Raw genomic sequence first — 15970 nt, forward strand, 5'->3', positions numbered from 1 at the left:
GAACTAACATATGAGTAAAGACTATCCAAATTGAACCTACCAACTCTGGAACAAAGAAGAGAGAGAGGAGATTTGCTAACTATCTACAGAATAATGAAAGGAATGGAAGTTTTAGACAGGAACGACCTATTAATGTGGGACAACGGTAAAACAAGAGGACACGGAAAAAAATTGAAAAAGGATAGTTATAGAAAAAACTTGAAAAGGAACAGTTTCCCACACAGAGCAATAAATACATGGAACAAATTAGACAACAAAACAGTATGTGCTAACACTATACAAGATTTTAAGATAAAACTTGATGCGGAGAGATACAAAGACGGGTCACCACGAGCATAGCTCCCCTCCCGTATATTACAACTACAAAGGATTACAAAGGCGGAGCATGCCGACAGGAGACCTTTTGATCCATATCTAGGTCGGATGCGAAAAAAAAAAATCATATTAATAATAAAACAATAAATAAAAACTATAATAATGTAAATAACAAATAAAATACATAAATAAATGCATAGGTATAGTTAAATAATAAACAAACAGGTAAATAGTAAATAATAATAAATTGACATATAACTAATAATGAATGAAAATCAGACAGACAAATGATGACAAAACAAAAGCAAATAATATAAGATAAATTATGATCATTACAGCATCTTACTTAGGTATTTATCTAACTGATTCTTAAAGCTTCGAACTGAACTACATTGCACTACCTGTGCAGGAAGTTTATTCCATTCATTAACTACACGGTTGGCAAAGTTGTTTCTACCTACTTCCAAATTGAATCTATTTCCGGATAGTTTGAGACCATTGTTTCTTGTCTGATTCTCATTCAATGTGAAAATTTGGTCACTTTTGACGTTGTCAATTCCCTTTAAAATCTTAAAGACCTGTATCAAGTCACCTCTGAGTCTACGCTTTTTTAGGTTAAACAGATTCATGTGTTTTAGTCGATTTTCGTATGATTTATTTTTGATATTTGGAATCAGTTTTGTGGCTCGCCGTTGTACTTTTTCCAGTCTGTCAATGTCTTTAATGAGATTCGGTTACCATACAGAAACAGCATATTCCAAATGTGGACGAACTAACGATTTATATAGCTTGTTAATGAGTGATGGACTTTTGAAATCAAAAGATCGCGCAATCAGTCCCAGAATCTTATTTGCTTTCTCAGAGGCTGAAATACACTGCTTGGATGATTTGAGGTCGTTACTGATAATTACGCCGAGATCTTTTTCACTATCCACTTTTGTTAACGAATTACCAAATAACTTGTAATCATACTTAGTTATTTTTACCTATGTGCATTACCTTGCATTTACTTGCGTTAAATTTCATTAGCCACTTTTCAGACCATTGCTGTAATTTATCTAAATCTTCTTGAATATCTAATTGGTTTAAGTGATCATTTGCCACTCCGCACAGTTTTGTATCATCAGCAAATTTGGAAACAGTAGATTTTAGGTAAATACACACACACACACACACACACACACACACACACACACACACACACACACACACACACACACACACACACACACACACACACACACACAAGAAATATCAAGAAACACCCAAATACCCATATCACACCTACTCTTATTTCTCCACAACCACCATACACCAGCCTCCAGAAGCATATCCATAATCCTGTCACACACTGCTCCATCAGCAAACTGAAAGGCAATACATTGCTGCATATCAGACCCCCTGATATCCACCCCTCTGAATCCTCTTCCCCCCCCCCCTGAAAGGACAGTCTAGTTGGTTAGACTGTGATGTGGCCATCATCCAGCCTTTCTAAGTTCCCTGAAGACACTTGATGACAGCACTTTCAGTCTGTCGTTTGTGCAATGTAAACAATGGATGCAGCGTCATGCGTAAGTATCGTTTGAACTACGGAGAGCGCGCTAAACTAAAAAATTTACTCAATTTTTTTTTTTTTTTTTTTATATAGTCAGTTCAAACATAAAATCGAAAAAACGTAAAACGAATGAACGTAAGTAGAGGAGCGTCTGTACTCTATAAAGGATTTGTGGGAAAACCCCATTGCAGCCATGATGTTCCTCAGGGAGACAGGACTGCTCGGCCAATCTAGGGAATGACAACAAAGACTAAAGTGAATGGATAGGGTAAATAAGATCATGTTTGTGCAAAGAATGTTCCTGGAGCAGAGTAGAATGAAAAAAATGGGAGTGAATGGAAGAAAATTAGATGAAATGATGCCTCTACCCAGAAGTGGGATAGTGAGAAAAGAGGTGATGAGGAGGACAGCAGGGGTGGAAAAGGAGTTGAGAGATAGGGTTGATGAAAGAGTATTGGGATGGTTTGGATACATGGAAGGAATGAGTGAAGAAAGATTAGTAAAAGAAGTGTGGGAAGCAGAGGTGGATGTAGTGAGCAGGAGGGGGAGACCAATAATGAGATGGATGGATGGATGGGTAAAAGGGTCATTGAGAAAAAGGGGGATGTCTGTTGAAGAGAGGGAGAAGACAGAAGATAGGGGTGAGTGGAGAATGGTTGTGTATGGATGATGCTGTGATGCATGAAAGGGATTGGGTTGGGGGATGGGGGCTTTGGGGCTTTGGGACTAGTTATGTGTGAAGGATATTTTGACGCAGCCTGAAGGCATTTCTCCCCATCTTGTCTTGTTGTGCATGAAGACACAGAGAAGGGGGGCCTTTGATTAAATGAAGCGGCCTTGCTGTGTCTTGCTGTATGTATGTAAGATAAAAAAAAATTAGTGGACAAGGAGAGGGTTGTTGCATGGTGAAGCATTGTGGCAGAGGAAAAGGATAAGTTCATCTATGAGGTTGGATATGTTCTGGGTCTTGCTGCATTGCCTCTGACCTGAGCAGTGTAGTAAGGGTCCAAAATGACCTGTCATCCATAAGGGTTGAGATGGGAGTGACATCAAATCGGTTTTTGGATGGGTAGGGTGTGTGCAAGTTTTGACTTTGCCCCACCCCTGATCAGGCTTTTGGTACTATAAAAAAATAGGTATATGAAAGATTGATATTCATGGTTATTAAGTATGGTATTTAGTGTTCATAATAAGTACTGGAGGATGTAGTATTAAAAGTTGCTGTTATTTTTCAGATCTACGATCAGTATGGCAAAGAAGGTCTTCAACCAGGTGGTGGACCAACACGTACATCCAGAACTGGACGTACCAGATCACATCACCACTACGACACAGACTTCGACTTCACCTTCCATTTCAGAGACCCTGAGGAAGTATTCAGGGAATTCTTTAGTGGTGATCCTATTGCAGACCTCTTCAGTTTTGATCCCTTTGATCCCTTTGGATACCATGGGCGCAGACAGCGTGGTCGGCCAGGAAGACGAGGTTCTGGAATATCGCCGGCATCTCATAATTCCCTCGCGAATAACTTCTTCCCCCCGTTTGCTCCTATGTTTACTTCTTCTATGTTCCAACCATTTAGTGATCTTGATGGCTTTGATAACAACTTTACCTCCTTCTCTACTTCGTTTTCAACTGGAGGCATGGGTCCCGTTTCCAAGCGCACTTCCACCTCCACCAAGTACGTGAATGGACGTAAGGTGACGACAAAGAAAGTGGTAGAGAATGGTGTGGAGACTGTTATTGTGATGGAAAATGATATCCCCAAGTCCAAAACGGTGAATGGCGTTCCACAAGCCCTTTCCTATTAGGTGTGGTGATTGTTAATGAACAGTGTCAAGCTTACTGTGTTGTCCCAAAGCCCCTCCCAAGTACTTTTGTGTACCAGACTGATTGACATTGGGGAGGAGGAAGAGGTCGTCTACCTAGGAATAACTGGACAGATCAGCTGGGCTTCATGTGTTGTTGTGGACATAGGGGGAAGCTTCAGCAAAAGAGGGAAATGTTTCATGTTGGTTTTGTGCAAGTTGTGTACATAAGGATGCCCTTGGCATCATACTAATATTCATTACCCAACCTAAAAATGCCTTGCGGGGTAGCCTTGACCAAAGGAGCACTGAATAGTTGAACCCCAGCATAACTGCCTCCCTCACTCCCCCACCCCCACTCGTACCAATGATGTGGCTTTAAATAGGGCAGGAAGTAAAGGTTAGCCTTGTGTAATTTTCCCTCCCAAATTTAAATACTCTTCATTTTTCTTCCTGTTACTTTTGTTTGCAGCAAAGGAATTGATAAAAAGTGTTTTGGTGGCAGATGTATGGAAATAAGGGTTTAATGTTTTATTTATTTTTGTAAATTCTTTCTCTTCCCACTCCATAACATTCTCTGGCTGAGTGCAAAGAGGGCAAGTATAAAAAAAAAAATGATGAGTCCAATAAAGTTTAGAAATCTTGTTATAAAGTGGGTTATTCTTGAAACTCGTGGAAGATGAATGACAAGAAATTATCTTCATACTGCCATTTTCAAAGCCTGGCAATCCCCTAGTCTCCCTCTGATGGAGTCTACAAGGTCAGTGGACTGGGTCCATAAGGAGAGTTAGCTACCAGTGATAGCTGGATTTGCATGACTACTTTCAGCTGTTACTAGTCACATACTGGCCTGGCAGTAGTGCCACAAATCTTGCATAGGGGGACAAATTAACGGCACATCAGTGTTGTAGTAGTGTGGGACAATTTCTGTGTTACTTATACTGTAATAGGAGAAAAGTAGTAGTTGGTAGTTGCCAGCTCTTTATGTGAGGGTTGTGACAGATACCTGATAGTTGGCAGCAAAATGACTAGCAGAGAATCATCCCCTCTCAACCTGTTTTCAAAACCAGTCACCCTTTAGGTTTCCAACTGGAGATGCAGTCCCAAGGGCCAATCATTTGGTTTATTGACCAGGCCCAAGATCTATTGTTAACTAAACTGTGTCTTCCTGGCTCTTCCACCTTTTCATATGAGAAGAGCTGGTGACTGCTTTTTTTTTTACCAGCTGGTGACCCAGAGACATACTACAACACTGACAACAGTCCAAAGTTTCGTACCAGAGATTAAGAGGGCCCAAGGACCATTGTCAGCCACTATGGGGCTGCATGCCCCCAGTTAGTGAATCTCAAGGCAACGTTTATTATTACACTATGTAGAAAGGTGGAGGAAATAGTTGATGGGCTCCCATCTGAAAGTTGTTTACATCTTCAAATGAAGACTAGGGTGTTGACCAGCTTTAAAAGATGTGTGGCAAGATGATGATTCTCTGTTACCAGTCTTCTAGGATGGCTTGCATGTCCTCATCTTTGGTCCCAAAAGGTTTTGAAGACAGGTGGGAGATAGAGGATTCTGTCTCTCTTGCAGGTAATTGTAATTGGTTCCAGTGGTAAAGTGAGCATGATAGATTCAACTATAGCCCTTCTAACTCATAAAAGGCAAAATAAGCATTTGTTTGGTATAGGCCAGCAGCATGTACTTGTTCTATGAATGGAGACAGGGATTGGCCCTTTTAGTACAAGAAAGTACTTCTTTTTACATGTTTGCCCTGTTTGTACTCTGCCAGATGATTATTTACTTGGCCAAAGTTCTTACTTTTATGTGATGTAATAATGAAATACTGAAAAATGTACTTGTCCCATTTGCCAGGTATGGAAAATAAAACTCCAGTGCTATCAACTCTGCCAATGTTTTGCATTATAGCCTAACTGCTAAAAAAAATTGTTAAATGGCACGAGGCCAATCTTGGGAAGGCTTGTGATGAGAGTCCAGATGCATGAACACTGAAAACTCTAGAATGGTGTTGTCCTTTTGGAATGCACTGAGTGGAGTTAGTGTTCTCCAGCAGGGTTCTTCATCTAAGATTGTGTAAAAGATGCTACAGTTAAATCTAAAGTCCTTTTGTCAATAGACACTCAAGTAATTTGTCTTGAAGCCATAAGATTGACTATTTTTATCAGTAATTCATGGTAGATACAGATATCAGTTCAAGGTTATAGTAGTTCTTACTTTCTGCAATACTAGGCAACAGTCATGAATATATCAAAAGTCTAGAGTAAGGATAAATGAAAAATATTTGATAAATGGTTTCCACAGCTGTAGATGTTTATATGATGTCAGACATCAAGCCCCATTTTGTTAATTTGACTGCAAAAAGTTGACTAATGTACTAGTCAGCATGGGGTACCAGTACCTGAAGACTAGGGTACATACATGCAAAACTTTGGCTGTATCAAAGGTGAGGATTTAAAATGTTTAATGATAGTCCTTCCATTGAAATGGCAAGCTATTCTAAACAAAAAGGGGGTTTCTTTGTCACTTGGTTTTTGTCCAATACACACTACATATTGTAAATATTTGCCAGCTTTGAAAAGAATGCATTTTCAAATATCATGAAAACTCTTAAAGGCAAGAACACAATTTTGTTTCATTGGTTTGGAAGTGTGTGTGCTTTGGCACTTCACACTTTTTTACTTTTAACTTTTATAAAAGAGGAGCATTAACCCGTTAAACTATTACAATATCCTCCCCTTCTTTCATCCCTCCTTCCCCATATGCTCTATATGGAACTCCTTTGCCTCAGATTAGATATTCCTTGCTCATTTCACTGGAACACAGTCCTTTGCCTTTTGCTTGTTATATTTCTTGTATGCAGAATGTGATAACTTCATTTGTATCTTTATCAAGGTTTGGTTGATATGAATTAGTTGTGTTGTTAAGATGTATCATATTTCTTTGAATGAAGAAAGGATTTGCAGGCATGCAAGTTTATCCTGAGTTTATCATTGTTCCGATAAACAATTGTAAATTCTTGTTTAAGAGTGAAGATCTCCCAGTCTGACAAGGAATCCCTGTTTGTGTATGGCTCCTTTGGCAATAGAGGGATGAAGATCAGGCAGATATAGGGATACTGTACTCGTGACCGTAGTTCCGAGTCTTGGCAAAGTTTGTTTTGAACTAGAGGTGTAGTCTTAACAAGTGACCACAAAGATTTCACATTAGTTTTTCCTTCTTTAGAAACGTTACATGAAGCCTGCTTTCATTGGAAGGTTCGTAACTCTTCCCAACCCTCATATTACATATAGTCAAGTCACATATGCTTTAGATCACATCCTACTGTGAGACTAACTCCTTATCTGATAGAAGTGGTGTGGCTGAGGGCCTGTGGAGTGGATGCATCAAATTTGAAGCTCTGGTTAGTTCTTACTATTCTACCAAGTAAAAGTGGGAAGAAATGTTTGGACTGGGTAATTCTATATTTTTTCCATGTGCAAGTTCCAGACATTGGTCAGGCAAAGATGTTTGTCATATGTATGTATGAAACCAGTCCACTAAATAGTTTTCTCTGTACATCGAGTACAGAAACCTGAGTAGGATAGTGCAGCAGACTGAGCTGGTATAAGTAAGACATTTGTTAACTGAGCTTCTGATGTAAATCCAAGTATACTAAATATAAGACATAGGAAGTATCCCATTCTCCCTTGCCTTAGATATTACAGAACCCTCTACAGTCAAATTATTGTCTCTAAAGGTAAGAAAAATGTAATATTAGTACTTTTATTTAATTTTATATTCTGAAAGCAGAATACCCTATTTTTCAGGGTCATGAGAAAATGGCTTCAGTTTGTGGTTTGCAATTGCTTTATCGATTTGTATGTGAAGTGTAACGTGTAGACTCCTCGCTTTGTACAATACGGGAGGCACAAGGTAGTCTGAAGGAAAAATTAATGACTAGGTATTCTTGGGTGTATAAGAATATATATAAATGTGCATATATACAGTATATACATATGTACATGTATGTATTTACACATTAAAAGAATACCTTATGACAAAATGGTATCTTTTGATAGAAGCATTTGCAAGGGAGTATATGGCTGATGAGTGAGTGAGTACTTACAGTATGTAGTTGCACTTGAAGCACTTCTGTTGTATATGTATTATTTATGTCATCTTCAATGAAAATAAATAATCTAATACTACCAAAAATCTTTTTCATCCTCTCTATGGAAACGGACTTCTGGTAATGAATGCCTTTGAATGAACTTTGGTATTCTGCAATGTTCTCGGTACTAAAGTGTGAGGGACTGGCTTCTCTTAGAGAATGGCTGACTGCTCCATTATCACCTCAGGATACCTTCTGGGTTTGACTCTCATTGATATTTTTCTGGGGGACTTTGCTCCCCTCACTTGACTAAAGTATTGTGAGGGAAGACCAAGTTATTGATGATTATATATGGTTATGGTATGGAAGGCAGATGTGGAGGGAGTGAACATGAGGGGATGTCCTAGGATGAGATGGATGGATGGGGTGAAGGGGGAAGAGGGGAATGTCTGGCAGCAGCCCTTCTCAGAATCATCCACTCTGCTCATCCTACACAGGAAGAGGCGAGAAAAGATGCAACAGAGCCTCTCCAAACCTGACTTGTCTGGGGAACTGCCCACAACAATGTTGCCTCCTTTACCATGTGCTTTACTTCTCTTTTCTTTGTACCTTTCATATGACTCCCTCGTCCTATTTTGTAACCAATCTGTGAAAGCTTGCTTTTTCTCTTCTACAACCTTTGTTTCCTCATCCCACCATTCACTACCCTTCCTTCTATTTCCTCCTGTCCTTGTTGTTCCATACACCATCTTTGCACACTTTTTGACCCCCTCCTTGAACCATCCCCATTCCTCCTCCACTCTTGGCTTTACTCTATCCTTCACTCCCTACCACACCTCTCTCAGCTTCTTGTACTCCTTTTCCTTTTCATTTAAAGAGTTCACTCAAAGCACCCCCCTACCTTTTGTCTTTTTCCTTTCTCCTTCTATCCTCCTCTCTCAACTTACCTTCCACCAAAAAATGATCTGATATTCCCCCACTCTTTCCCCTTAGAACATGTACATCCTTAATTCTTCCTATTATACGCCTATCTACCACTACATAGTCCATTAATGCTCTGTCTACCACCCTTCCATCCACCACCCTCTCCCATGTGTACTTATGCTTAACTTACTTCCAAAACACTGTATTTGCTATCATCAACTGTCTAGACACATCATCAACTCTCCATGATTCTTTCCTGGAGCTCCACATTTCCCAACCACTCCGTCAATTGGTTCATTTCCTACCCTAGCATTAGAGTCTCCCAATACTACTACATTGACATTCCTCCCTAATCCCTCTATGCACTCATTTAAACCTATCCAAAAAGCCTCCCTTTCTTCTACACTCTTCTCACTACCGGGCCCATATGCACTTACAGAAACCCACATCTCCCTTCCCAGTTTCACCTTCATCCACATTAACCTTGAAGAAACCTCCTTCCACACCACTAAACGTTTATCTATCTTGCCCTCTCTTCACTCCTGAGAACCTCCCAACTACACTCCCAAACTTACACTCACCCTTCCCTCTCAACTTAATTTCACTCAAAAGCCAACACATCCATCTTTCTTCTCACAAACATACTACCTATCTCTTCCCTTTTACACTCATCTGTACCACATCCACACACATTAAAAGACCCAAACCTTAGGGTGCTGGTTGGAAAACTCCTAGACCCTCTTATGCCTTTACTTTTTTTAGGAATGTCCCCTGTGGGGCTACAGGGAGAAGGATGCCTGGTCCCAATCCCCGTCCTGTTTTTCTCGCCTCTTACAATCCAAGTGGGAATACTTGGTGGCAGCATTCTTTTCCCACCACAGGGTAGGCAAAATAAGGAAATTAAATTAAATTCAGAGAAATGGTACAGGACAGCAACAAGGGGTTGGGGGCCAGCATAACGGAGGGACAGTAGCAGTATAATAAAAGTTTCATCATTTCTCTGTGAGCAGAATCCTCCTCATCAGACAAAATGATGTGTGGCTCTGGTCTGTAGGGGTGCCCCATATAGACCCTAAAGTATCAACTGCATGCTACTTTGCCATAACAACATGCAGCCAATACCCCAATACATACATTCATATATGACGTGTGTTTGTACATGTATCCATAGTTATATGTACACACAGAGGCAAAAGTGTATGCCTCCATACATAAATACATGCATACTTATATACATACTGTACTATATATACATGCGTACATACATACATGCACGCAAGCAATATACCCAAACATCTTCCCTAAGAACCTTGAGACCATTTGGGGGCTTTGGCAACAAGAGGACACTACTAGGCGGCGTGCTCAGCCAAACTCAGCTGTAGAGGACAGTGGACAATGAAAAGAATATATGATATAAAGAGAAATTTAGAACAGCAATGGAATACATTGATAAAAGACTATGGAGCTATGGATGGAATACAGAACAGTTCGTGCACTCCTCAAGGAACTTGACATGCAGTGGAGGGCAGGAAAATTTGTTCAATAATTTTTGTTTTTTTGTTTTGTTTTTTGCCCCCCCCGGTGGAGGGCAGGAAACGTGGTTGGCTTTGGTGGGTGTGCCGACTGATGGAAACTTTTTTTTCTCTCTCCCATGCAGAGGAGGGCAGGAAAAGTGGTTGGTTTTGGTGGGTGGGGCCGACTGGTGGAAAATAATTTTTTTTTTTTTTTTCCATTCTTTCTGGCGGAGGGCGGGAATGGTGGGTGGCTTTGGTGGGCATTATTTTATTATTATTTTTTTTGTAATCAAGCGTTGGCTTTGGTAGGTGGGCCAATTATTTTTCTTTTAGTTATTAATAAAACCCAGTGTATGTCTGTATGTGCTTCCATTTTTTTTTTTTTTTTTTTTTTACCCTTGCAACCAATGCAATTTTCAAGAGGATCCTTAAGAACCCCGGCTCCTATTGAACCTCAGCTCCTAAGGGACCCCAGCTCCTAAGAAACCCCAGCTCTTAAGTTAGTTTTGCAGTGTCTATCAACGAAGTTCAAGGATATGTTGTAATTAGTTGGACTGCACCTTCTACAACATCACTTTCCTCATATTCAGCTCAATGTTGGATGCTGCAGGGTTAGAAATCCAAACAATCTTTAGTTCCTTACTCCCAACAAAAACAAAAATGTTTATCATGCTGCATTGCAGTAACTATCTAGTGCAATTCTTTTAAACAAGATTAAATTAAATGTGTCTCTTATTGTATTCTTCTTAGATTATCATTTTAAGGTCAACTGAGGTTTTTCAAAGAGGTGGTGAATATTTGCTAGATGTATGGCTTAGTCACTTCTTGATAAAATATTGAAAAAATAAATCCTAATTATTACGTCATGTATCAAAATATCGGTAGTAGTTGAACTTTTCCTTCGCCGACCTTCGGCTGTTCTCATAAGGCTATGATGTCAAGCTTACTACATTCTGATGCATGCCATGTGCGTGCATTATAAAATGCCATCCACCTTGCCAACTTGATCATTAATCTGTCATATTTCGTGTGTTAGCAAGGCTTTATCAAGTATCTAGTTCAAAAATGGTTTATTGTGTCAGAGCAAACTGCAACAGTACATACATACATATACCAAAGGCTTTTTCCCCCTACACGGGGGGTACCCAAAAAGAAAAAGGCATAGAAACCACTCCCACCCATTCCATTTCCTATATATTCCACTCCCCTCCATCCTCCTCCCTCCCTCTTATCTTGGCACCTCCTGGATGACGGGTCATCCCTGCATCCTGTCCACTGCCCTGGGTCAGAAGCAGTGTCGCAAGACACAGCACATCCACAGCAAGGCCGCTTCATAAATTTGGCGACCCTTCCCCCTCTCTGTCCCCCCATGCAGCAAAGGAAAAGATGGGAAGAAATCCCTTCAGGCTGCGTCAATTTTTTTTCTCATACATACTTCCTCACCCCCCCTTATGCATCACAGCATCATCTAAACACCACTCCTCTCCATTCACCCCTATCTTCTGTCCTCCCCCATCCTTCCTCCAAGGCATTTTCCCCCTTACAAGGGAGGTAGCCAAAAAGAAAAAGACATAAAATCATTCCATCCCTATATACACTCCACCCTCCCTCCCATCTTAGCACCTCCTGGATGACGGGTCATCCCTGCACCCTGTCCACTGCCCTGGGTCAGAGGCAGTGTCGCAAGTCACAGCACATCCACAGCAAGGCCGCTTCATTAAATCAGCGAACTCCCTCTCTGTTCCCCCATGTAGAAAAGGAAAAGACGGGTAGAAATCCCTTCGGGCTGCGTCAAATTTTGCTCACACATACTACCTCACCCCTCATCCCCCCACCCATTCCACCTCATGCATCACATCATCCATATACAACCATTCTCCATTCACCCGTCTTCTGGCCTCTCCCGTCCTTCCTCAATAGACATTCCCCTCTTCCCCAAAGCCCCCTTCACCCCATCCATCCATCTCATTCCAGGATGTCCCCTCATGTTCACTCCCTCCACATCTGCCTTTCATACCTTTTTACTAGTCTTTCTTCACTCATTCTTTCCATGTGTCCAAACCATCCTAATACTCTTTCATCAACCCTATCTCCCAACTCCCTTTCCACACCTGTTCTCCTCCTCACCTCCTCATTTCTCACTCTATCTGGCCTAGTAACCCCCATCATACTTCTCACACATAATCTCAAACACATTCAAACTTCTTCCCTCTTCCTCTCTTATGTTCCATTTTTCTGCCCCATACAGTGCTGTTTGCACAATCACTCCTTCATACAGTCTCGTCTTAGCATCCATCCCCAAATGTCTATTCCTCATTACACTTTTTAATCCACCAAGGCATTTACTTGCTTCTCTCAATCTACATTCTATCTCCACTCCACCTTTTCCTGCCACTTCCTCCAAAAAATAAAAAATCCAAACCTTCTTAGTTGACCTTTACCCACCTTAACTTTCACTCTGGAAAGACACAGGTGTTCAAGTGGATCAAATGCTTTAATAAGGGTGATGCAAACAAGGTCACCATATCAAGACAACAGGTCAGGAATTGCAGTAATGAATTTAAACTGGACAAATTTAGATTTAAGAAGGAAATAGGCAAGAATTGGTTTACTAACATGGTGGCCAACGAATGGAATAGACTAACTATGTAGTGAGCACTGAAACTATTGGTTGTTTTAAGATATGGTTAGACAACTTTATGGATGGGGATGACAGGTGGTAATGGACATGGAACTGCCTAGTGTAGGCCTTATGGTCTCTTGCAGTTTCCATTCTTATCATAAACTATTATGAGTGTAGCATAACTGTCCTTGGGAGGGGTCCAAGCCAAGTCTGGGGTATTGTGTTGTTTCAGTTTAGGGAGGGGGCACTGGGTCCTTTTGTCTGTCTATTGTGTGTGTATCCATTTACAATCTCCATTCACTCCTACCTTTTGCTCTCTCTTTCCTGCTCAACAGACATTCCTCTTGCATTCAAAGTCCTATTTACTCCATTACAATATTGATCTTCCCAATTTGACTGCTCCTTTTTCATTCTCTGCTTTGCTTCCATGCTTTCCTGTCCATTCTTATAACACCTGTGTACATTCCTGGATGGGTTGATTGTATATATCTATCAATTTACTCACAGTACAAAAAATGAGGAGATTTCTTTGGGAGGTCCTCCCGCCCTGACCCCCTTAAAAAATGTGCACCCCAAAGGTGGTTCCATTCCATTGGTACTGCCATGAGCAGGTTGAACATGAGTGCTATTACTGGACAAAGTACCAATGTCCTGTTTTCTAGGACCATTCTGCCCACCTACCCTGAGAAGATGGCTGCAGCAGGCAACAGTCCTCGACACTATGAACAACACTCCTCGACACTATGAACAACACTCCTCGACACTATGAACAACACTCCTCGACACTATGAACAACACTCCTCGACACTATGAACAACACTCCTCGACACTATGAACAACACTCCTCGACACTATGAACAACACTCCTCGACACTATGAACAACACTCCTCGACACTATGAACAACACTCCTCGACACTATGAACAACACTCCTCGACACTATGAACAACACTCCTCGACACTATGAACAACACTCCTCGACACTATGAACAACACTCCTCGACACTATGAACAACACTCCTCGACACTATGAACAACACTCCTCGACACTATGAACAACACTCCTCGACACTATGAACAACACTCCTCGACACTATGAACAACACTCCTTGACACTATGCACATTTTCTTACATATAAGCAAAAATGGTGATGGCACTACCATCAGTAACAGTAGTATTGAGGTGGTGATGGTGGATGAAGGGTTAAAGGAGGGAGGTGATGAAGTTGGAGTGCCCAATAGTGTTTGCAGTGGTGGTTTGTGTATAGGCACTGCAGAATTATGGCATCCCCTATTTTCACTTTGTATTAATATCCAGGAGGTGCCACGATAAGAGGGAGGGAAGAGGGTGGAGTGTGGTTGGGATGGAATGGAATGGGTGGGAGTGGTTTTTATGCCTTTGTTTTTGGCTACCTCCCTTGTAAGGGATATCCAATATAATGAGTCTTACTGTCAGTAGCCATCCCAGAGTTCATGAAAAAATTACAAAAATTCTTGTATGGAAATGTTTGCTTTATAGTTCCTGCAATGCAGTGTTTGGCTGCTGTGCACACAGGCCTATATCAAAGATAAGAAGCTGCATGCTAGGTAGAGAGTGCTGTTGCTCACAGTGATAACCCTGTTGAGCAATTGTAAGGTAGTGTTTCTTTCCAACTCAGTCTGTATTGTGCTTAAAAATTATGTACCATATTCTTAAATGTGATAGTGTAGAATTATATCATCATGTTTCCAATTGTTTACTTTTGTTCTTTTTGTTTTAATTAAAAATTATAACCAACTTAACCATTGTCTCCTTGTATCCCAAGAAATAAATTCTGTGACAGTAAGTGAACTTCATCAGTTTAAGTTTTCATAGTTGTCTCTCCATGAGAGTTATAATTAAGAAAACAGGCCATTCAACACCTGATATTCAAATAACTAAGCCAGGAATAAATAACAAAAAGAAATATATTCATAACTTTCTCAATGGTACCAAAGGAAAGGTTGGTTTTGTGGCTGTGAAGTGAAAAAGGCATAATTTTGCTTCCTGTTTTTGCTGTTTGGAGGTGAGGTAATGTGAACAAAATATAGTTTTAGAAATGTAAATGAAATTAAAGAAAAACACCCTTTTCACCCCATCCATCTATCTCATCCTCATGTTCACTCCCTCCACCTCTGCTTCCCCATCTCTTTTACTAATCTTTCTTCACTCATTCTGTGTCCAAACTATCCCAGTGCTCTTTCATCAGCCCTATCTGCCATCTTTTTCCACCACAGTTCTCCTCCCCTTCTTCTCTCACTCTATACAACCTTGTAGCCCCTATCATGCTTCTGACCTTTCATCTCACATACATCTATGCCTATCTTAAATTCCATGTCTCTCCCCAATGCACAATCACTCCTTCATATAGTCTCCTTTTTGGGTCCATTCCAAAATACCTTTCTAATAACACTTAACATTTGCTTGCTTCTCTGAGTCTACAACTTGCACCTCCACTCCTCTTCCTGCTACATACGACCCAAGTAACTAAAGCTATCCATATCCTCCAGCCTCTTTTAAGACTTACTTCCACCTCCCTACCATCCTCTCCCCTTGTATAGCAGTGCTTACAATAGAGGAAAATTTCCTCAATCATCCAGCAATCAAGGAGAAAATTAATCTTTCCATGCTAAGTAAAACAAGAATGAGTTTCACTTTTAGTGGAATGGAGTAAACTTGAATTTTAACAACTTGGGATACTAACCACTTCAGTACAACTCAAATTCTCACACAGCATTGGCTGCCATATGTAATTTGCATCACACTACTCATATTATAAAATATAAAGTCACTGCTGTATCATTCATTATTCTCTTTTACTCTGAGTAATAATACATACATACATACATATACCAAAGGCTCTTTCCCCCTACATGGCATAGAAACCACTCCCACCCATTCCATTTCCTATATATTCCACTCCCCTCCACCCTCCCTCTTATCTTGGCACCTCCTGGAGGTGAGTAATAATAAACACAGAAAATGTAATCCAACCTGTTCACAGAATCTGGGGTTAACTTGTGTACAACTACAAAAAAAAAATATAATAAAGATGCCAACACCGGCATCCTCATGTACTTGTGCCTCATGACGGCCTTCGTAGATGTCAT

General features: G+C 40.6%; 1 protein-coding gene across 3 annotated transcripts in view; it reads left to right on the plus strand.

Annotated features, from left to right (window-relative positions):
* Nucleotides 1-13965, plus strand: part of mrj (DnaJ heat shock protein family (Hsp40) member B6 mrj) — a 33137-nt gene extending 19172 nt beyond the window's left edge. For 2 of the 3 annotated variants that reach the window (XM_076183009.1, XM_076183016.1), the window contains exon 3: nt 3106-13965. In XM_076183009.1, the coding sequence (XP_076039124.1) occupies nt 3106-3681 (576 nt within the window). In that variant the 3' untranslated portion in view covers nt 3682-13965. The remainder of the gene's footprint in view (nt 1-3105) is intronic. The other variant, XR_012966272.1, reaches the window with a different exon arrangement.
* Nucleotides 13966-15970: the final 2005 nt, after the last annotated feature.

Source organism: Oratosquilla oratoria, chromosome 1, assembly GCF_046742065.1.
Source record: "Oratosquilla oratoria isolate Oo_2021 chromosome 1, ASM4674206v1, whole genome shotgun sequence".
Lineage (NCBI taxonomy): Eukaryota > Metazoa > Arthropoda > Malacostraca > Stomatopoda > Squillidae > Oratosquilla > Oratosquilla oratoria.